The 24,592-nt window shown below is 31.0% G+C and overlaps 1 protein-coding gene across 1 annotated transcript in view; it reads left to right on the top strand.

The window, feature by feature from the left end:
* Nucleotides 1–24,592, top strand: part of LOC145319207 (pikachurin-like) — a 124,225-nt gene that overhangs the window by 71,406 nt on the left and 28,227 nt on the right. Inside the window, exons 6-14 of the mRNA XM_080161178.1 lie at nucleotides 2,511–2,633; nucleotides 3,055–3,261; nucleotides 4,381–4,503; nucleotides 4,906–4,997; nucleotides 6,346–6,509; nucleotides 8,954–9,038; nucleotides 9,932–10,076; nucleotides 17,614–17,715; nucleotides 21,146–21,236. Coding sequence (XP_080017304.1) covers nucleotides 2,511–2,633; nucleotides 3,055–3,261; nucleotides 4,381–4,503; nucleotides 4,906–4,997; nucleotides 6,346–6,509; nucleotides 8,954–9,038; nucleotides 9,932–10,076; nucleotides 17,614–17,715; nucleotides 21,146–21,236 — 1,132 coding nt within the window. The remainder of the gene's footprint in view (nucleotides 1–2,510; nucleotides 2,634–3,054; nucleotides 3,262–4,380; nucleotides 4,504–4,905; nucleotides 4,998–6,345; nucleotides 6,510–8,953; nucleotides 9,039–9,931; nucleotides 10,077–17,613; nucleotides 17,716–21,145; nucleotides 21,237–24,592) is intronic.

The raw sequence follows: 24,592 nt of genomic DNA on the forward strand, positions 1-24,592 counted from the left end.
GGTTCCCTTTGTTTTTTTACCTTCATGAATATTTGTATCCTTATATTATGAAATAGTTGGTATATATAGTGCCTGTAATTATATTAAAAAGAAAAAAGAAGAAAGTTAATCCTTAAACATTTCCTATACATACAATATATGTACTGTGAACTTTCCCTTGTCATAATTAAAAACTATGAAAAAACGCCTTAACATATAATTAGAAAAATTTAAATTTTTTTGATTGAATAAAAGGATTATGCGTAGAACAAGTTCAGAAATAACGCCCAACAGACAATAAACGCTTTGATTACATAACCTTTGCATGAAAGTTTCGACTTTTCCTACAGGACTAGTCATTCTACTTGGTGGTGGTCTCCCTCAAATTGCATATGGACCACCAACAAACTTGGAGAGAAAGGAATTTATTTTTGACGTTTTTTTAGGTTCATTGAAGATAAGAATAGCCCGTAAGGGTTAGAGCCTCCGCAGGGGCTAGAAGAATACTTTCTATAAACTTAATATTAAGGGAGGAAAGTTTCGTTGGTCCAAAATTAGATTAGAGTAAAAGCAACCTCTTATTATCAATATCATTGCATTTTAAAAATCATTACCTCTCCAAAAATTAAAAACAAATTAATCTACATCCCCAATGATGATAAACAGAATTGTCTTTCTTTACATTAAAATAAAATGTATTAGTTGATATCTTTGAAGACAACAAGATTGGAACCAACCAATCAAAATTTAATAAACCTACCCAAGATAGTGTGTTTATAAAACTTTGGTGACCAGTGTAACTTACAATTTAAGCTTCCATAAATATTCCACTGTCTTCCTTTACCTGATCTTTATCCTAAAAAGAATGAATTCTTTAGGGAAGCAAACTGTCGGAATTTTACATAGAATAGTTCTATAGAATATTACGCAGGTTGTACAATCTTCTATAATATCCTTTGGCTCTAACAATAAATATCGTGATATCTTATAGTCCCATATCTTTATTTCAGCTTAAAATATTCCCAATGACAATCCTAATATTGAAACACATCCCCTTTTTGTCAAAAAAAAAATATTCTTGTTAGTTGCAGAAATGGCAGCACCTCTAGAAAATATAATAATTCATTTGTTTTTTGAAGTCTTCAAATAAGCTAATAGTTTGATGGGTCAAGACATTCCTTCTTTTCTTAGAACACTAGTTAAGCATAGCAGCCGCATAGAAAAACAGCTTGGGAAATGACTTGAACCTATTCCCTTTCAGACAACTAGCAGATGCATCTGATGTTAAAGTACGGTCGCAGGTTTATTGCCTCATTATGATTCTATAAATTCTCCTTTTCTATGTAGTTTTCACCTCATAAGAAAAGCTGTCTGAAATTTCACTTTCCCCCTTTGAGCTTCATCCAACCATCAACTTTTACATTTATAACCATGGTAGTAGTAGTAGGGTTGGGTACCTCATCATCATATATATTTAGAATACGATTGTCCGTTCAAACATGTTAGGCACGTCCCTATTAATTGTCAAGGCATTGTACTAGTCCCCAAACTTTTATAAACTCTTTCTCTCATTTGTTAGCCAAAAAACAGTCAATAATTTTATTGATTCTTAAATCAGGATGTTAGTGTACAAACTATCAGTGTCCACTATTTTACATTAATAATTTTAATGTACAGGAGGGTAATTTTGTTTATTATAATCATTTGTTTACATAAATTTATTTAAGTTGCTTTCATCAAAACTTTCCTGTTATTGAAGTGCTTCTTTTTAAAATCAATGGCTTTGCTAACACTTAAAATAAAACTTGAATTAATTATAAATGTTTAAAGATCTTGTATATGTTCTACTTTTATACCCAACCAAATAGGTAAACAATAGAATTAGCTCTTTTATCATGGATCTAAAGGGAAAAGACTATGGACGATAAATTGTTGTTCTTCCCCTACGATGATAAGCTAAATTTTCATTTCTATTGTTTTTAAAAGTTTTAATATAAAAATGTATTTCCCTCAAAAAAAATCTTTTATATAATTTTTTTTCAAGCTAAATCCCCAATTCACATCAAAATGCCCCTGGAGGCCCTAGGGGGCGTAGCCACTTTTACAAAACTAAAATATTGTATTATATTTGTAAAATATTAAAGTTATTTGTAAAATATTAATGTTATTTGTAAAATATTAATGTTATTTTTCCCAAGAATGTTTGTTTAAAATTAAGATTTAAGAATAATAATATTGTTTGTTGCTAAAATATGTAAAATAGCTATTATTTGAAATTTTAATATGATTCTTCTTAAAATAACCTAAATATTTCTTATTACAAAAAAATCTAAAAGAAACTACTATATGCATTAACAACAAAACTGGCTTAGCCTTGTTTAGCAACTAACCCCCTTGATTTTGAATGCACGTCCTTTATCTGGAAGTCTTAACTGTAAATGGTGACACACACCTCTTTAGTATCTTACGACAAACTCAAGTAGTTGCACTTTTACAAGCGAACCATTTCTATGATTATAATTTTAATTTAGGTATCCTACACAGTGAAAGACGAATTGGAAGAAGAAACGGAGGAATGGGATGGACGAGGGAAGCGGCTGCCGTCAGTGGCCGGTCATATGGACGGACGGACAGGACAACTGGAGCATAATCACCAGGAAAGTGTCATTTTTAGATATTTTATGTACTGAATAAGTGTTTTTTATTTGTATTTTTTTAGTTTTTGGTATTTAGTAAATTGCAAAATCTTTAGTGCTAAGATAATGGATAGTAAATTGATGTACATACCCCAATGATGATAAACAAAATACTGCTTCTGTAGATAAATTTTTGATTAAAAATATTGGATAATTCTAATTTGGAACTTTCCAAGTACCCAAAATTTATAGGCTAAAATAGGAATAAAATAATTTGGTTATACAACTTTGGGCACCTGTTTTAATTTATATTAAAATGTCCCCACCTTACATGGTAAATGCGAAAAAAATGTGGTTGGTGAATCAATTTACCCTCTATCTCATTAGTTGAAATACTTTTATGAAATATTTTGAACCTAAAAATGACAATTACCCTAAACAGGACGACAGCAACCCCACCGTACACATGGACGAGATCAACCAATATGAGCTAGACCCGCCTCGAGCCCTGCCGGACACTGAGCCCCTGCCACAACCTATGCCATACCAGCGTACACAGGCCACCCAATCACAGGAGGTTAGAACAGGAGAGACATATGTGGGAGAGGAGGAGGGTTTGGATGAGGAATATGATTTGGATTTTCAGGTATGAGTTAATGATTTTACCTGCGAATATTAGAAATTAAATCAAAATAATATCTTTAAAGTGAAGCAACACTATAATAATAAATGTTTTAATACTAACATAAAAACTAGTAGCCATTCATAACGTCAATGTTTCCTCAATGACCATTTTTATCAAAGCAAGTAGTTGACATAAAAGACAATATAAACTATTTAAACTTTGTTAAGAGTACCTGGTGGCGATGGGGCCTGAGACTGTAATTTATACTGTTACCTTATTAAGTTTTAGAAACACGTTCTCTTATTGGTTACCTTAAAACATTGATTGACTTCATTAAATCTGTTGGGTTGTACAAAAAAGCAGTTTAAAAATTTTGATGTACAAAGGGGGTAAATTTGTTTACCATAATTGGGGGTTTACATAATTTTTGCGTCCATTGTCTTATCCCTTCAGATCCGTATTTTTGAATCAAGAAGGTTTACTTTAAATACTTATATATTTTTCTGACATGTCCGTCTATTTGTTTTAAGGAATGATTAACTATGTCTATAATTGTTATATAATATCCTATAATGTAAAATGGATAAAGAGACTAATAGCTTTCCATTATACCAATAATATAACTTTTACTAGAATGTAAATGATACTATATACGTCTTTTCTTATCGGATTTAAGACAGTCTAACCAATAAAACCAAACAAATTAAGAGATAAGACAATTGATGATAAATTGATTTAAATCCCCAATTATGCTGAACAAAATTACCTCTTCTTTAGATTAAAATTATTGGTTAAAAAGTTAGACACTACTAATTTGGAATTGATCAAATTCAATGAAAGTGCCCAAAGTTTTTGAGTCAATGTATAAGATATAGAGATACAAAACTTTGGGTACCATTTTAATTTATAATCCAATGTCCACTCCCTCCCTGCTTGTTTGTGTAATTTGATTGGGTTTTCCTTTCCATAGAAGCTTGACATAGATCCCGGGTAAGTTTCAGGCTGTTTTTTGTTGTAAAAAAAAGTCTAGAAATAGTTTTAAGCATATAGTTATGTTGTCTTAGTACCTAGACTAACAAAAAAAATTACATTCTTATGTTATTTTACGTTACCGGTGTTATTATTGCTACTTGATTATAGATGAATGACCATGATGAGTTGGAAACTGGACTCAACAATTATCCTCTTGATGATAAAGCTGACTCTTCTGATAGTTTGGTAAATTCTGTTGACATAGCAGCTGCCAGTCAAGATTCATTAAAGGTAGGAAATACGTTTTATAGACAGATTTATAAATCATAGTTTAGTATCCCTTATTATGAGAAAATTCTATTATAACGTTTCTTTAAGCTATCCCATTTTTAGTTTATCAGTTTCTACATTAACTGATATCTAATTTTCATTTAAGCTTTAAGAGAAATACAATATTTTAAATGTAATAAACCTCCATTTAATATATGTTTACTTTGTCAAGCTAAAAAAAGGACTATTAATTTGTTTCAAAAGCTACTCTGTAAGTCCGTCTGGTTGTACTTAACTTTCCTGTTTTATAGAAAATTTTGACAAAAAAAACTTACTTAAAAATAAATAAGCATTTTAACAATAAATCATATACACTGAACAGTCCTAATTAGAATAATGAAATTAATAATTATTGTATGTTAGGATTGGATCTATGATGTACCTGCCTTCTGTGGGCTGGACTGTGGTAGGGGGAAATGTCACAGCGAACGCGAGGGGTCAGCATGGCTTTCTAGGTATGAAACTTTTCATTTCAGCATTGGACGGAATGCACCAAATCTCTGAACCAAAGATTTATAATAAAGTGATGGAATTATTATTGCTCGGATCTTACACAAGATTATCATGTACTCTGAGAAACTTGAAATTGGTTAAAATAAGGACCCTTTATCCTTCCCCTCCCCTCCTACTGAATGAACGAACTGACCAATAAGTGATGTCTATGTTAGCAACACCTAAATTGACGACTATTTGATTTGGTGGTATTTATTGTGTATTTACTTATCCCTTAAAATCCCTGTCATGAAAGACAATGAAAGCTGCTAATGGTATGTCCAATAAAACCATTATGATAATATTTGAGTTACTGTATAACAACATAGAAAATTGGTTTACCAATAATGACAACAGGGCGGGAAAAGCTTCGATATTTGAAACTTTAAAAAGAAAAAACAATTATGACCTTAAAGCGTTGTAATAAAAAAAATGTTGGACTCAAAATGTTTTACTGTAAAAGAAAAATACAATAAAGTGTTATACATTCAGGAAAGAGAATCTTGAATTTGAATTGGTATTTGTAATAAATCTTTTTATGTAGCTAATTTAATTTTGAGTAGTTATTCAATTTAATTTTTAAATTCGCCAATGAAAAGGAAAAAAATCCTTTAGAAAGTCCTTTCAATGATTTATTTAAAGACATTCCTTTTATTTCTTTTGAAATATTAACATCATTAATATTGTTAATAGTTCATAAAACGTATGCACTTATATTTTTTGCAGGGAAGTTACTCTATAATACGAAATGTTTGTTCGTCCGTCTGTAATAAAAGTTATTTTCTTGGCTGCTATTCAAGACTTAATCTGTCAATAGATATTATGTTAAAAGGGATTTGTGAATTTAAAGATTTTTTTTGAATATTTGCTCTATAACTTCATTTTAAAGCCAGTAAAAGGTAATACGATTTATTTTATGTCAATATTTAAGGTTTTATAGTTTAAATTATCTGTTGTCACCCGCACCTTTAGCCTAACTTAGACGGCTAATGGAGATGGATGTATAATTATACATTATACAAACTACTATTTGTTATTTTTAAAAATTTCCAGTATGGCTTCCAAACCGATTTATATCCGCTAGACTAGACCGGTTTTTTCAGCCATGCTCTAAAATCATGTTTAGTATTAAAGACAATTTTCCACGAATATTTTACAGTCATAAAATTAAAACCTAATGGCCATAAAAACTGGTTTGAATCTTCTAATTTTTCATTTCGATTTCCGCGGAAAGCTGTTTATAATACGATGCATAAATAACTGTTGCACAACCAAATGCAGCAAACTTTTGAGCATTTTTTATAATCTCAGATGCCTGTGCCCAGCAGGATTCCACGGGAAGCAGTGTTCGCTGTTGCTGGCCAACCTGGCGGTGCCGCAGTTCTCTGGACTGAGCCATCTGGCACTACCCATCCTGCAGAATGCCTACAGTGACCTACACCTGTCCCTACAGTTTAAACCAACATCAGACACAGGTATTGGTCACCGATGGAGGGAATATCATATTGGTACCCAAAATTTTACTCACATTAGTCGTTTTAAAAGATGTGCTGAAAATGGATTGACTATTTCTTCCCTAATATCCAAAGTTGTACAGCAGATAACCCAATCATTGCAAACGCTATTTTCTGCTACTCCAAGGGAAAAGCGATATAATGTATAAACGATTTAAACATCATATAATATACATTCAAAATTTAAATTTTTCAAATTTTGAATTTTTTTTGAAGTTTGAAGCTTTTTTAACTAGTAGTAAATATTAAGCGGAAGCTAGGTAAACTTTCGGAAACTAAAAGTCAGTTCATCTTTTTAAACGTGAGTACCTTTATCAAATCTTTCAATTCTTTGGTTAAAACTAGCAGTGTCAAAACTTCTTAGATATTTCTAACTGGGTTACTTGAACCATAGACGTCCAGGGGGGGGGGGTAATGGGGCGATTACCCCCCCCCCATTTAAAATTTACCCCCCCCCCCTAAAATAAAAAATCTCTAATAAAAAAAATTTAAAATTTAAATTACCCCCCCCAAAAATATTACCCCGGGGGTAAATTTTGGGGTGGGGTTAAACTAAATTTACCCCTGCCAACAGATTTCAGGGGGGGTAATTACCCCCACAAGCAAATTTTACCCCCGGGGTAAAAAATTTTGGGGGGGTAAAAAAAATTTGCATCTTTTGTCCTTCCCCCAACCAACAAGGTTTGGAATGTAGGTTTGTTAGTTTGTGTATGATTTGCATAATTTTCTTAATGTAATCACCAAGGATTAACTTTGTGGGGACAAGGGATGCAATTAGGATGGTTCATTGTTATATTTAATGCTAGATTTATTTTGAACGGTCCTAGGGACTTATAAAACAGTGTTCTTTAAAGTTTAATGTTAAATATTTGACCGTTGTTGTTCTAGTTTTAAATTCTTTTACTTAAAAATAATTTACAGATGCATTATTAAGTAGTAGGATGTCTAAGTGATCAAGTTTGATCAAAATACTTGTTTTTCCTAAGAAATCTGCATATTTTTAAAAAAGGTTTTCTAGTGATTTAAGTTTTATTTTACTAGTTTATTTTTACTTCTTGTGATAAAGAAACAGCTTTTTATTCTGAAAGTAAGCTTTGATGAAAACTTATCTTTTTATTAATATTGAGCCAGTCTAATGCACATTTAGTTAAGTCATTATGTTAATTGTTATTATGTCTGCTTCTGCTGGGGATCAGGGATCTAAAGGGATAAGGCAATGGCCAATAAATTGATGTAAATCCCCAATGATTACAATTACATCTTCTGTAGATTACAATTGGTGGTTGAAACGTTTGAACACTCAAAATTCAATAAAAGTTCCCAAAAATTGTCCAGCTAATATATTAGAAATTTTTATTATAAAACTTTGGGGGCTAGTGTAATAAACAGCCCAATGTCCCTCCCTCCCTGCATTTTGATGCTGCATATAATAAATATAGAAAGTTTAGATCCTCAATACCTTTATTGGGCCAATAGAAACACATAGAAGGAACAATCCGACATCATTAATGGTTAGAAAGTGTACGATATGAAACTTTTAAAATTATATTCATATAACTATCCACCTTTAAAGACAAACCCCAAAATGACCAAAAAAATCAGCCATATGACGTCATAAAAATGAGGGATTATTCATCTCTTTTTTAGGGGTTTTCTTTCCGCCTTCTCCTCTCATCTCCCTAATTATTGTGACGTCATATGGATGATTTATGAGTCAATTTGGGCTTTGTCAGCTTTAAACATTATTTTTATTTGGATTAACTATCTAGGGGAATAAATGTATTGTGCATATATTAGAAACTAGAAATGCCATTTGCTGAATTTATTATGCTTTCTTGTTGATATTATATATTATTCAGAAACCAATGGCTGCGCCTTAAAAAAACATCTTCGCTCTAGAGTGGAGGTTGATTTGATGTTCAAGCTGTTTTAATGCTGTTCAAAATAAAATTCATTATACTTGGAAGATGCACCAAATTTTCATTTACCCTGATTAAGTGATGATTGCAGCTGTCTAAAATAAATATACCCCCAATCTACCCTCTTTACCCCTTCCCCTCCCCCTTTAAAGAATGAACGAACTGAAAAATAAATGAGGTTTTTATAAGCAAGCTAAATTTACGACAAATTTTCCCATGTCAATATATCCACGTAAAATGTATATTTTACATCCATTTTTCCTATTGTAAAAAACAATATTAAACGCTGTGCTTATGTCAAACTGCTCTAAATTGTTTTTTTAATCAAATTTTAAAAAACAAATTATTGATTTAGAAAAATTACGATTGATGAAATTAATGAAATATCTTGTGTCATAATGCTTTTTTGTAGCATAATTAGGAGGTAAGAAAGATTTTAGATTATTTTTATTTTTAAAAATATCTTTAACAATATTCTTTTTTTAGGTTTGCTACTGTTAACTGGTGAAACAGACGATATGACAGGAGATTATTTGGCCCTGGTCCTTATAAATGGATACATTGAATTGAGGTATTAATCAGTCTACTATTTGTCTATGACACGCAACTATTTAGCCTTGGTACTTAAAGATGGATATCCTTATACTAAAGTAACAGGATGTTTGTGTATCTGTGTGTCTGTCTGTGTTTCTGTACCGACGGATCTCGCTAACCGCTGAACCGATCGGGTTCTCCTTAACAGGGTAGCTTCTCATAGGTCACGGGAAGGTTTATAACTATTTTCTTGGGGGGGTGGGACACCCCCAACCTCCCCATAAATGAAAAATACCCCCCCCCCTCCCAAATACCCCGCTAGTATTGAATTAAAGTGATTACCTACTATTATATCTGTATTGTATTCTAACTATCTTGCCATCTATCTATCTTTTGTGGTGTTTATCGCACTATCTATCTATGACTGCCGATTATTATTGAATTAAAGGTAAAAATTCTAATTTATAACTGTGTTTCTCATTCTAGTTAGTTTTTCTATTGTTCTATATATGTTATCTATCTTTTTATAAATCTTTTTTTTCCATACATCCAAGTGATATCAGTACGTGAAGCGTACCACTCAGCCATTACATTGCCCAAAGGTTGTATCTTTATCTATGTATTAGCACAATATACTGAACATATTTACATCTAAGTATCTTTCTTTATAGTTAGGTTTGGACCAACTTTATCTATGATATTAAATCTATTAAGTTTTTAAGGTTGGACTGTGGAACCGGGCCAGGCGTGGTGCGCAGCAACTCGAGTGTTATTAAGTTTATTCATTTATTGGAGGTTAGACTGTGTTACCGGGCCATGCGTAGTGCGCAGCAACTCTAAAGTTATTAAAATTATTCATTTATTTCAGGTTGGACTGTGGTAAGGGCCAGTCATGATGCTTAGCAACTCTAAAGTTTTCATATTTTGCAGGTTGGACTGTGGTACCGGGCCAGGCGTGGTGCGTAGCAACTCAAAAGTTGTGCTGAATCAATGGAACCAGCTAGCAGTCAACAGGCATGACTGGGGGGTGTGGATACAGCTGAACCAGGGACACAGGGAGGAGGGGAGGTCACAGGTAATTGTAATTTTTGGTGAAGATTCCTTGTAGCTATAAGCATCAGTAAAGAATTTACTCTGTACGTCAGTAATACTTCAAAAGACATCAATAGCTATTGTATACAGAATTTCGTGATTGTTTATTATTTGCCGTATTTTCACTTATTTTTTTTTAATGGCAAATGAACATTTGTTCTATAACTCACTTTGTTTGTTAGTTATCCATGTTGTAACATTTTGAGACAGTAGGTTGAATTTATCTGCACTAGTTATGGGGTTACTGCACATCAATAAAAAAAAGTTGATGAATGATAAATAACAGAACATTATCTTTCTGTACTTTGTAAAGTCTTGTTTCAGTAACTTTAGGATATCTAACCTTTGTACATATCATACTTTTTAACAATTTTATAGAGAACGAAAAAAATCTTTAAACCGTGAACTATATGTTTTGATTAATATTTGTTAGGTTTTGTTTTTAGAAATATATAAGTTTATACTCTTTGTACCTAAACATTAAGCTATAAAAATTGGAAAGAATTTTAATGAATATAATAGATTTGAAATCTGCATAAAATTTTAAGGAATTTTTTATAAAATTCGTTTTTTTGTATAATTCATTATCTATAAGCGCAAATACAAATTAAGTTAAATAATTTTGACATCTGTGATTGGTGGATTGAAAACTATCTGCGCTCTGATTGGAGAAGCTTAAGTGACGTACATCATTCAACCAATTAGAGCGCAGGTAGTTTCCAATCCATCTATCCTATTGGTCAAAATTTGTTAACTTAAATTGGATTTGCGCTTTTAAATAATGAATTATATAAAAAACGAATTTTATAAAAAAAAATCCTTAAAATTTTATGCAGATTTCAAATCTATTATATTCATTAAAATTCTTTCCAATTTTTATAGCTTACTAAACATTCAAAGTTGTACGAAAATAAATAAATAAGTAGACTAAAAAGTTTCTCTAATAATCAAATAAAAAAAATACCATTTGAACAAGAAAACTTGAAGGCTGGTCTATTTGGGTTCTTTATGACATTCATTTTTATTGGCGCACCTATTATATATTTAGGTCATAACAGACTGTCTGACGTGTAACTAAAAGAAGTATTCTTTATTGTGTTTCCTAAATTTAAGAATACCCAAATTGATTAGCTTCCGAAAGTTTGCTTCTTTTATTTGATTTTAAGTTACTGCAGCCATTTTTTTTCATACAAATTGTTGAGATCAATTGTTGGCCCTAAATGTACGGACTTTTATCTAAGTTAAGGATCATTTAATTTTATAGATTGTTAGAAAGGGAATAGAATATATTTAAAATATAAACTGTATACCTAAAACATTAGAACTTTACACAGCTCACCAACCAAACTTACTTACTTTTTTACAAACTAGTGGTTTCGCCCCTAGCCTCTAGGGGCTTTGCCCCAAGAGGTATAATTACATCTTCTATTACTTACCCAGCAGAACGGATCACAAATTTTCGCACCTACCCAGCAGGAAAACATTTTGCGATTAAATTCGCAAAATTCGTAAATTTCGTAAAATTCGTAAATTTCGTAAAATTCGTAAATTTCGTAAATTTCGTAAAATTCATAAAATTCGTAAAATTCGTAAAATTCATAAAATTCGTAAAATTTGTAAAAAAAAAAAAAAAATGGGGGGGGGGGATTTTTTGTTTTTGGGAGGTTGGGGGTGTCCCACCCCCCAAGAAAATAGCTTAAAACCACCGCAGGACCAATAGGTATATACCCTGAAGAGTAGAATCTGATCGGTTCAGTGGTTACTGAGATCTTAAGCTTCAGACGGACGGACAGACGGACAGACAGACAGACATCGTTCTACTTTGTATTATAGATAGAAACTTGAATATGTCTTTTCTTACATCGTAAAGGTTAAAGTGTATTAAACGAGAATGGTAAAATTTAAAGGAACGATGTAAATTTTATAAATTCTGATAGGCATAACATGCTGGGTTGCTTTTTTACATTTTTTAAATCATTTTTTTATTTAGCTACTCTATAATTATGGTATTTATAGTGTGATTACATGTTGTTTATCATATTTGTGAAGCATTTAACAAATTAGATAAAAGACTTTGAATTCACAGGAATCTTAAAAAATAAGACGATATCCAATTCATTGAAATACATCCCTATTAAGAAATTAAACAATCAAAATTCGATATAAGTTTTCAAATTTGTTGAGCTAATGAATAAGATAACGTAGTTGTAAAACTTTGGTTACCAGTGTAATTTACAATCCTTTCTTATGCCAAGAAAAAATATTCTGCTTTATTGCAAACAAGGAATTTTACGAGGAAGAACCTACACACACAAAAAATTGGAATAAAGCTTTGCAGCATAGATAGTACATACATACAACCTTCGAACCCTTCAAACAAAAAGTAAAATCCTGTTCAAACAAAACATTTTCAAAGAAGGTGTATCAACTTTTTTTTTATGGCTAGCCGGTTCTTTTAGTAAGTAGTAGATGTAAAATTTTTCATAGAATTCAGATATGCAATCGGTTTTTTTGTAGACCTCTTATTTTTTAAGTAATTTAGTAATTAAGTCGGTTTTAAGGTACTAAAACGCAACAAAATAAAAGAAGAAAATGGCCAGTAAGAACAAAAATAGTAAGATCTTTAATTTGACACCTTACTTTTAAAATTCTGTTGAGTAATTATTGAAAAAATCTATTTTTTTAACCTCGGTTTAATAAAAACTTTAGACCTAAATATTTTCTCAAACAGACATAAAAAACATGGGTTCATATATACCTTTAGAATCAGAAAAATATTACGAATCCATTGTAAGCAAAATTGAAAAAAAGTAAAAAAATAAAAAAATATAAAAATGGCCAATTGTATTTTTTGTTCTGGCAACACTACGTCTTCCCTTTTTTACCCCCTTTTTACCCCCTCTTTACCCCCTCTATACCCCCTTCCCATTTTTATACCCAATTCAAAAGTTAAGACGTTGCCTGTACAATATAATATGATATTTTTATATAATTCCTTTTATTGTAGGTTATATACTATATTGTAAACTTTTTTTTTCAATTTTGCTTACAATGGATTCGTAATATTTTTCTGATTCTAAAGGTATATATGAACCCATATTTTTTTACTTGTGAAATGATAAAATTGAGTTCAAAGTTTTTATTCTCGTGGGTTTAAAAAAATCGATTTTTTCAATAATTACCTGACAGAATTGAAAAAGTAAGGTGTCAAATTAAAGATCTTACTATTTTTGTTCATAATGGCCATTTTCTTTCTTTTTTTTGTTGCATTTTAGTACCTTAAAATCGACTTAATTTTTTTTTTTAACTTAAATTAAATAAAAAATAAGAGGTCTACAAAAAAACCGATTGCATATCTGAATTCTATGAAAAATTTTACATCTACTACTTACTAAAAGGACCGGCTAGCTATAAAAAAAAAGTTGATACAACTTCTTTGAAAAAGTTCTCTTTTTTTCTGTTTACACAATGAAAAAAAAAGACAGTTATGTAAGTGCTAAAGAAAATATTTTAGAATTTTTCGATGGATAATTGTATAAAAATATGAGCTCTAAAATATCATAAATCTATAATACAAAGTAGAACGATGTCTGTCCGTCTGTCTGTCCGTCTGAAGCTTAAGATCTCAGTTACCGCTGAACCGATTGGGCTCTACTCTTCAGGGAATATACCTACTGGTCGTGTGGTGGTTTTAAGATATTTTCTTGGGGGGTGGGACACCCCCAACCCCCCAAAAACAAAAAAATCCCCCACCACTTTTTTTTATATTGCAGAAGATTTTCTTGGTCCTTTTTTATTTTTTTTTGCAGGAGATTTCCTTGGTCCTTTTACGAATTTCACCTTAATTTTTTTGTTGATCACCTCTTGGGGCACAGCCCCTAGAGGCTAGGGGCGAAGCCGCTAGTATATATATATATAGGGATTCTAAGGGATAAGATAATGCACGATAAATTGATGTACATTCCCAAAAAATATCCCTTCAATAAACAAAACTATTCCTTCTGTAAACAAATTATTGGTTAAAAATTAAATCATAATAGTCATTTCTCGCATCGTATTATAAACAGCTTTCAACGGATATAAATATAAGATTAAAACCATTTTTTAGCCCGTGCCTGCGGCATCTCGGGTTTTAATCCAGCTCTAATCGACCGGATATTAATCGGTTTCTAAGCGATACGGCCGGGGAAAAATTACCATATGTTTTGAGGCAACAAATTAAATAACGTGTTATTAAACTTTGGGTACTAGTGAATTTTAAAGTTAATATCCCCTTCCTCCATGAATATATTCAAATTTATTAAATAGTCTGTTTGTGTCTCCCTCTGTCTTCTTTACCAAATCATGTCGCTAAAATAGAGCTTCTTATTAGTCCCAAGAACCTTTAAATTAACCCAAGGAATAAAAATACGCCCTTCAAACAACAAATTATTACCAATTTAACTATCCTTTTGTATGGAAAATTCTCAGTTTGATCTAAAATTTCAATAAAAGAATGTTTGATTTTTTTCTACAGACACCTTGGAGAAAAAAAAGTAAAATTTTCTTTATTGTTCTTTTTAAAATAACTTTACTTATTAGAAGTACAACCAAGGTAAATAAATGAAACAGTAATATCAATCTAATAATTTGTTTTAAAAAAAGTAGGTTTATAGATCATTAGCTATCACATTCTAATAGAACACTTTTAAGTAAGCAAATTACTTATACTTAAAGCATATTTTTGTGTTTTTAAATAAGAATATATTCTTAGAATCTTATTCGATGGAGCTTCGCTTGTATGAACGTTGTCATCCTTGTATTTAACGAGACAGACAATGTTTGCTGAGATCAAATATCAATTATGGAGATTATTCTCGATATATAACAGATTTTTAGTATTAGAATGAGGGAATATGAAATTATAAACTTTATAACAGTTTAAACAGGACAAAGCTTGATAGTTGCCCCAAACTAACATAACTTTCGGTTAATGATTTTAAATTGCTAAATGGGCAGTATTGTTTATCATAATTGGGGGTGTACATCAATTAATTAAAATTAGTATCTTATAAATATTTGTTTGTGGGTACATCAATTCTAAAACCTATTTCCCATATTTGACCATTTTAAGTAACATATATTTTTCCGATACTGAGATTTGGTAAAGGATTTTATAATATGGCAAATAAGAATTGTTTATCAAACTAGTGGCTTCGCCATTGCCCTCGAGAGTCTTTCCTTTGTATATACTTTTGATCTTTATCTTCAAAAAGATAAGAGTTTGTTTTTTTGGTAATGTTTGATTTAGGTAATAATATACCCTTCAGTAAAATAGCATAAAACCATAGGACCATTACAAGTATTTTACAGAATTAGACTTAATATCAACATATGTTGAATACCTACCAGGAAAAATAAAATAGTGTAAAATATTTTAGGACAAGGAAAATATAAATCTGCCAAAAATTTTATTATTTAAAATATGATATATAAATCGTAATGATCAAGAACAAAAATAAATAAGCGGTTATCTAGACCTCTGTCTTTCATAACAAAGAGAAAATTTTCTTAAATTTCCTTATTAGTAAGTTTCTTTTTTGCAGATAGATTAGTTAAATGGCAGCTTACTTATTTCAATCATTTATATACTAAATTATTTTGTATGTTTTTATTCTGTTTTAATTAATTCCTTTATCTCCGAATATGACCTATAAAATAATATGAAATATGTAGACACCAAGAATATGGATAAGTATTATATAAACACGGAAAATTATAGCCTATTAGAGCGTAAAGCATTTTTTTAATATATTCCTCTGTCTTGAATACTAGTGGCTGCGTCCAGGATCTCAAAATAGCCTAAACCCATCCCGGGACAAACATACGTAACCTTACTACTTTATATAATATCCATAGACACAGTGTTTCGCCCTTTTAGGGCTCATCAGTATGGCTCAATTCATCAGAGTTAATTTTGCACGTGGCGGGGCTTGAACCGGGAATAGGATAATATATGAAATATGTAAAATATATTGTCAGAATAAAGTTAGATATTAACAAAGCTGTAAGTAGTTAAGATAACATAATATTAATAACATCATAGACGTCCAAGGGGGGAGGGGGTAAAGGGGTGATTACCCCCCCCCCCAAATAAAAAAAATGCCTCTATAAAATAAAAATTACCCCCCCCCCCAAATTTTTTATTTTCAAAATGTTATCCCCCCCCCCCTTCCAAATAAAAAAGCTTGGACGCCCCTGAATAACATATTTTATTAGACTCAGGCAGACTGAAAAAATAAGGCAAAATAGTCTTTTTAAGTAATAAACTATCCTCACCAATGTTTTATCTTTCATTAATTTGATTATCTAACAGTTACTTTTTCTTAAGCTTTTTTGATAATAATTTTATTGAATATGTATCTTTGACCATAGAAAAAAGCAGACAGGCCGTAAAAATTCATATATTTTCATATTTTCATAATATGTAAAAAAAGAAAAAAGTAATCCTCTATCCATAATTTCCATAATTGGGATAGCTTTAAAAATTTGGCAAGATTTGGAAAAAAAATTAATTCGCACCTGCCTGTTTTGTTTACAATTATTCATAAAATAATCAGAATCTAACATGAAAATCTTAAATTTGTTATCACAGCTAACCGTTTATATTATACTGCCTTATGAAATCGTATCAATTGTGTTTCTAAGGTCAAGCTGACTTTTATTATGTGAAGATATTCCGACTGAACAAATGAGCCATCTATCTGACTATAATAACCAGAGATAAAAACGGATAAGACAATGGCCGATAAATTGATGTACATACCTAAACTTGCCAATTAAGATTACAATTAGTTTTTGAAATGTTCGGTTACTCAACTTAATCAAATTATCAATTAAAATTCAATAAAAGTCCCCTTTTAGGACAAGTTTCCTGGTAATATCTAACTAATTAGTGACAACATAGACCAACAATTGCCTTTTTCTAGTTTTTTTGCTGCACAACCTTTAACCTTATTGGTCTATCTATGATACAAAGTAGAACGATGTCTGTCTGTCCGTTTGAAACCTAAGATCTCGGTAACCACTGAACCGATTGGATTCTTCTCTTCAGGGTATATACCTATTGGTCCTGTGGTGGTTTCAAGCTATTTTCTTGGGGGGGGGGGGGGGCACCCCCAACCCCCAAAAACAAAAAATTCTCCAGTCCCTTTTTTAGGTAGGCTGTAGGACTAGGCATCAGCCTGTAGCAGTGCCTGTTTTTTTATTTAACAAATCTGCACCAGGCATCAGCTTGTAGCAAAGCCTATCTTTTAAAAACAAATTCTATATAGGAGGTTGACCTCCCCTTACCTCATAGGGTGAAGCCCCTAAAGGTAATAAAGGGCTATGACTGTATTATTTTAGACGTTCATTCTTGACCTGTTTCACAAAAAAAAATCAAGGAAATTAAAAGTAAAATACAGAAAGCATTAAAGTTTGTGGTATCAATAAAGTTTTCACCACCAACAAGCATTATTGATAATCAGCTTTTTTTTCAGGGCCTGTTTTCCCGGATAACATTCAACCAGCCTGTCTATATTGGTGGACAAGGACAGATCAAGAATACTAAAAGTTTCCTCGGCGTTGAAACTGGTTTTCAGGTAACATATTTTAGCAAGAAGATTCTCTATCCTATTATATAAAGTAGTAAGCGTTTTTTGTCTGTCCCGAAGGATCTTGCTAACCGCTGAATCGATATTGTTCTCCTTTACAGTGAAGCTTCTTATAGGTCCTGGGAAGGTTTTAAACTATTTTTTGGGGAGGATGTCTTCACCTCCCTCCCCCTGAAAAAAATTTTTTTTTGACTCTTTTGAAACTTAAATTTAAAATAGGATGGAGTCGACTTTTCCCCCTCCTAACCTAAATGCCCCTAGAGGTAACAATGAAAATAAGACATATCTTATAAGTAAGTTTCAAAAACAATCCAACAGCTTCAGCTATGTCGATTCAAAAATAACGACAGTAAATTTTAATACAGTAAGTAAATGGGTATTAGTTAATTTTTTAAGTACATATTTAAAAATTTGTTTTCAATATTTTATTTTAAAAATTAAACAGAAATAAAAAAGATTAGGTTATTTTTACTCGAATGGACGGAAAACGGACATACTGCAATTTTAGAAAAGCTGTTATGCTACAATTAATTTTAAAGTACCTAGCCTTAACAGTAAATAACAATAAACAGAAATAATACCCCTCCTCCCCTTACTTATTAGGATTTTGTGTTCGACTAGGTACTTTGAGGGTTACCATTTTAAATTGGTTCTAGATGTGTGTTTGTTTATAAAATAAATCCCCCAAGAAAGTCTCCATACAGAAATCATTAAAGATGCATAGATACTGAAAACAGTGGCATAGACATGTTTTCCATTAATAAATACAGACAACCTGCAAACTATTTATTTCAAGGTTTTTTTTATTATTTTATTTTAACCTTGTTATTTAATCATCATATTAATTTCAATATCATTATATCGATAATATTTCATTCAAAAAGTCTACTTGATTAATGTTATACAATATTGGGATTTTATAATTATATCAGCTACTGTCATATAGTTATATTTATAGTATAAACAATTCAAAATGTATATTAATATAATGCCATTAGTCGATTTTACAGTTTTTGTACATTTCGTTCATTTTTCAAGAAACATATCACTGCCCCATGGGGTGAAAGATAAAAGGAAAGAGGGAAAGTGGTTTTAATGTCATAGCTTTTAACTTAATGCACTTAGAATACAAATTCAAATAAAACATTTCAGTCTAAAAATCCACTAACCCAATTTTCTTTAGCTTTAAAGAGGACTGAATTATTCATATTTAATTGTGTTTTCCTAAAAGCAAGGATGACCACATCCATGAAAGAGAAGATCCAATAAATTAGATAATTATAAAATTAACAGTTATAAAGCGAACGCAATTTTAATCTAAAAGAATTATTTTCCTTAATCAAAGTGCCTAGTTTTGCATAGGCAATGTTAGGTTATATTTGGTACTGGGTAGCACCGCAGGGTTAGGGCACCACAGGTTCTCAATAAGTCCGAACACGGATTCTATGTTTATCTGTCATATAATTGCTTGAAATGCATGATGACATAAATTAAATTCAAAGCTTTAAATCGATAAGATAATTTTTTCATATAAAATCTAAATCTTACAAGCATTAACTTGTGTTAAGTGGAAATTTCATACCTTCAAACAATGATAAAAGATCTACTAAGCCTTATGTTACAAAAAATTTCATAAAAATGTTGAACTACTGATCATGGATATCCATTCTTCTTTAGGACGTACAGACAGACGCATCCTAATTGTACATGTAAAAGCTACGCCTTTTAAAAAGTTTATTATTTTTCGCCAACTAATGTTGAATTTGGATGATTTTCAACACATTAATATGCATCTCTCTATGCAAAACTATTTAGAAAAGTTTGACTCAAATTTTTTATAGACTTTTTTCGGCTCTCAAAATGACGCCTTAAATTATAATTTTGATTAAATTTTTAATTAGGTTTGGATTTGTTTTAGTTTCATTAGAATAGCTTAATTTTTATAAATGTTTCTAGAATTAATGTTTAATGATGACCATACTATTGTTAAAATATCTGTCTTGTTAACACTATTTACACTCTAACAAGGATGAAGGATGAAGCTCTGAAACGGTATGATAGACGAACATTAACTCTTATAGAGTATCAGAACTGAATTTACAAAATATAAATATAAAACTTTTGACAAAATTATATGTATAATTGTTGCAAAACTTCTTAAATACAGAATTCTGATTAGGGACATACTGACATTTTTAGGACTTGATTATAGAGAAAAAATCAACATGTTTAAAATGGACGTACGGACATTCTGGCAACGATAATAAAGTTGCTACGCTTTCTAAATCGTACTTAACTACTATAGGCATCATCATGCAAAGTTTGAAATCGATAGGACAATTCTAACATACCTAACGAAAAAAGCTATCTGTTACGTACGGATGGACGAGCGGACGGACGGGCGGACCGACCCTAATTGTAGAAAAGCTTCGCTTTTAATAATGACCACTTATGATTAATGCTATGTAGATAACTATTGAAATAGTATTTTAGAATAAATCTTTCATTTTTCCATGGGGACAATGAATAGTAAACTATATTGGTCCCCAAAGTTTCAAAAACTTTCATTTTTTTTTCAAAAATTGCTTCATCGGGTTATACAAATTTTCAATTTCCAAACTTTTCTACTAAATTTATCTTCCATTGTCTTATCCATTATTTGATATACTAGCGGCTACGCCCCTAGAGGCCTCCAGTGGCACTTTAAATGTTTGCTTTTTAGTTCAGGTCTCTACGATACCTATCTATGTTGCGTTGAAGTCTCTGTGCGTACACTCCCCCAAAAATAGTTATAAACCTTCCCGGGACCTATGAGAAGCTATTCTGTAAAGGAGAACCCGATCGGTTCAGCGGTTAGTGAGATCCTTCGGTACAAACAGAAAGACAGACAGACATAGTTCTACTTTGTATTATAGATAACTAACCATGAAAATTTAATAAATTTGTTTAGAAAAGTAATTAATGTACAAAATCTAAGATATACCACTAGAAATGTTTTGCTTATTTTGACTGCATATTTTTTTATTAATCAAACAGATAATATAATAGTTCATTAACTTCTTTTTCATTTTTGATGATTTTTAATATTTTTCCTCTTTTAGCAATTTTGATTGTTTTGTTCTAATGCTACTCTAAGGTTTATTTAAGGGTTTTATACGATCTACACTTTTTAAGGAATGGACAGTTGTCAGGGAAGAAGGAGTTAATGAACCGTAAATTATGAACCACGTTATCATATTCGTTGGCTTATAAACTTCTATCATTATTAAACCAATAATTTTTATCTATAGAAGGGAAAATTTTGTTTGTCGTTATTGAGGATATAAACTAATTGTAGCTCAGTGTCTTATCCATTTAGATCCATGACATTTCAGGGCATAATATTTAATAAAAACCAATCTTCTTTTATTTCATCTAGGGATGTGTCAAGAATTTGGAAATCAATAAGAAGAAATATAATCTGAATCCAAGTATTATGGGTGGTGATGTCGTTGCTGGACTTGATCTAGGTGAGAATTATTTATATCAAGTATAGTATAGTGTAGAATAAGATCCACTAATGGTAACCAAGTGTAGAATAGCATCTACTATAGATAACCAAGTGTAGAATAGTATCTACTATAGATAACCAAGTCTAGAATAGTAGCTACTATATATAACCAAGTCTAGAATAGTATCTACTATAGATAACCAAGTCTAGAATAGTATCTACTTAAGGTGACCAAGTGTAGCATAGTATCTACTATAGATAATCAAGTCTAGAAAAGTATCTACTGAAGTTAATCAATTACTGTAAAACTTAAAAAATAAATGTTGGTTTTAATTTCTTAAGAAAATAAGTTAAATTTACGCAGTTATGTTTTCTCAGAAAAACCACTGTACTCAAAATTATAAAGAAACAACATTTGTTATATAGTGAAGCTACTCTACGGTGCGAAATGTCCGTCAGTCCGTTTGTAAGAAACGGAAAAGGCTAAGCGTATATTTTGAATTTGCTATTCAAGATAAACGGATGAAAGTTTTCGTGAATATTCCCTATACCTGTATGTTTATCCCTTTTTTTGTGCTGTCCCTCTTATGGATGTTGTCATCCTTGTTCAAAATTTGATTTAGAGAAACCAAATGTGAAATTGAAAAACAAGAATGATTCTCTCCATAAGTAGTGCAACAAGAACAGCACACAAATATAAAGAAAACACTTTTTAAAGCTTAAATTTGCCTCAAAGTCATAGACATCTACACTAAAATTATATAGCAAAGAAAATATCACTGAACCTATATATGTGAAACTTTTCTAAAAAATCAGTTAAGTAGTTATTGAAAAAGTAAACCTTACTACTTTATTTAACTGTCAAAACATTCACTTTTAAGCCTACTTTTTTGTCTTCATTTATCAAATGTCTTTTTTTTGTCGCGCTACTTATGGCCACTATTGTCCATGTGTTATGCTCCTAATATTTATTTTAATAGCCCCAATCCACCCACTTTACCCCCATTGCATCCCATCCTACTGGATGAACGAACTGAGCAATATATGAGGTTTATATTAGCAACCTAAATTGACAAATTTTCTCCTGCCAATATATCAACGTATTCTATATCCATTTTTATATTCTACTTCTATGTTTTCTCTTCTGAAAATAATATGATTTATAAATGATATTATGCTTTATTTCTTACACTATCTCTGATTCTGTTCACATACACCACGTAGACCAAGAATGTACACAAGTTAAAAAGTACATGGGCTTATAACCAATAAAGTATACTGCTTTCAAATATATGGATTCATAAATCTCTATTATTTTGTACAATATGGTCTAAAGAAACTTTTTTAATTTCGAGAAAAACCAAGAATATCTATAGAGGGATAATACAATGGACAATAAATTTATGATGATAAATAAAATTATACATAATGATTATTGGTTGAAAAAATTGGACGCTATTCGTTTGGAAACAACCAATCCTAATTCAATAAAAAAAAAAATACCTACAGGTTTAGAGCCAACTATGGGACAACGTTGTTTTAAAACTTTGGGTGCCATTTTAATATCTCCCTTGAGAAAACCCAATCTGTACAAAAATGGACCCTGAATTATCCCCCCATTCCAAATATATCTATCTTATGTTATGTCGATAAGAAAAACCTGCAATATTTATATCTATGATAAATACATAAATATTAAATTATTCTTTGTAGCGCAGCTAGTATATAACTTGGGAATATTCTGATGTTCGTTCGTCTTTCATCAATTACCTTAAGCACAAAACACAGAGAGGGAAGGAACATAGGGCTGTATGTTTAAAAGTTACCAAGATGTTTTAATACACATGCTCTCATTCGTTGGCTAAATAACTTAGGGTAACTATCTATAATACAAAGTAGAATGATGTCTGTCCGTCCGTCTGTCTGTCTGTCCGTCCCTTAAGATCTCGGTAACCACTGAACCGATCGGATTCTACTCTTCAGGATATATACCTACTGGTCCTGTGGTGGTTTTAGGCTATTTTCTTGGGGGGTGGGACACCCCCAACCCCCCCAAAAACAAAAAAATCCCCCCCATTTTTTTTTCTGAATATTTCCTTGGTCCTTTTTTGATCACCTCTTGGGGCAAAGATCCTAGAGGCTAGGGGCGAAGCCGCTAGTATGGATATAATTCTATGTAGAATGATAATATATTAATTTACCTTAAGATCTCCTAACCACTGGACCGACATGGTTCTCCTTTACAGTAAGGCTTTAAATAGGTCATATGAAGGTTTTTAATTAATATAGAGAAATTTTGCTCATTCCTTTTTATTACTGCGCTACTTATGGCTAATATTATCCTTGTATAACGATAATATATTATTGAATAATATATGGAACAGATTTTGTAGCACAATTGCAATATTTATTTCTAGGGATATAGGATTGAGTAAATAAGAAAATTAAGTTTTTGAATATATATATTGCACTGAAAGATTTTTTTGTTGACATGGTTAAAATTTGACAGCATAAGACATCAAGCCATAAGGTCATGACTCATGGCTGATAAATTTTCGACATATTTTAAGAAATAACTTCCTAATGTTTCAATATACATTATAACTATATTCTCCTGACTAATATCAATATAATAAAAACACAATTTTTGACAGGGATATTGCAAATAAAACAAATAAATATAACTCATTTTCGACATAATAATGTTAATTTTGTCAATATACTGCACCATTAATCCATGAAAATTTCCCCCTCTATGCTTCTTGACAATCTATAATAAGAGCAAGAAAATCTCTTACTCGTATGAAATAGAGGTAGAGAAAAGAGAATTCATCACTAGTTCTATAAAAGAAATGTATTTAGTGTCCCTTTTTTGTTCGTTGTCGTTCCAATCAAAGTAGAAAACAGTAAAAGTGTCTGACTATGACGTCAGAAAAAATTAACAATTAACCAATGAGAGGCCGCTATATATTTTACCATTGTGAATACTGGCTTCTCATTGGTTAATTGTTAATTTTTTCTGACGTCATAGTCACACTTTTACTGTTTTCATCAAAGTACCTTCACGGAATGAATGATAAAACAACATAAGAACCCCTTGAATAGGTTAAAGTAATTGGAGAAAAAAATGATAAAATACTGTTTTGTACGATCCAATGAATGTTTGTTCAAAGGCCAACGAAGAAAGCTATCTATTATAAATAATCTTTTTCTATAAACCCTCTTACTACTTCTTATTTTGTCACCTTCTATGTTATACCATCTTTGCAGTTTTGTGTCCTTATAGACAGCGAAACTACTTTATAATTATTACTTTTATAAATGCTATTATTAAATTTGCATGAAATGTGTTCATGAATACAATATATTTAGGAT

The sequence above is a fragment of the Acartia tonsa genome, chromosome 1 (genome assembly GCF_053477335.1).
Source record: "Acartia tonsa isolate MP-2025a chromosome 1, ASM5347733v1, whole genome shotgun sequence".
In the NCBI taxonomy this organism is placed as follows: domain Eukaryota; kingdom Metazoa; phylum Arthropoda; class Copepoda; order Calanoida; family Acartiidae; genus Acartia; species Acartia tonsa.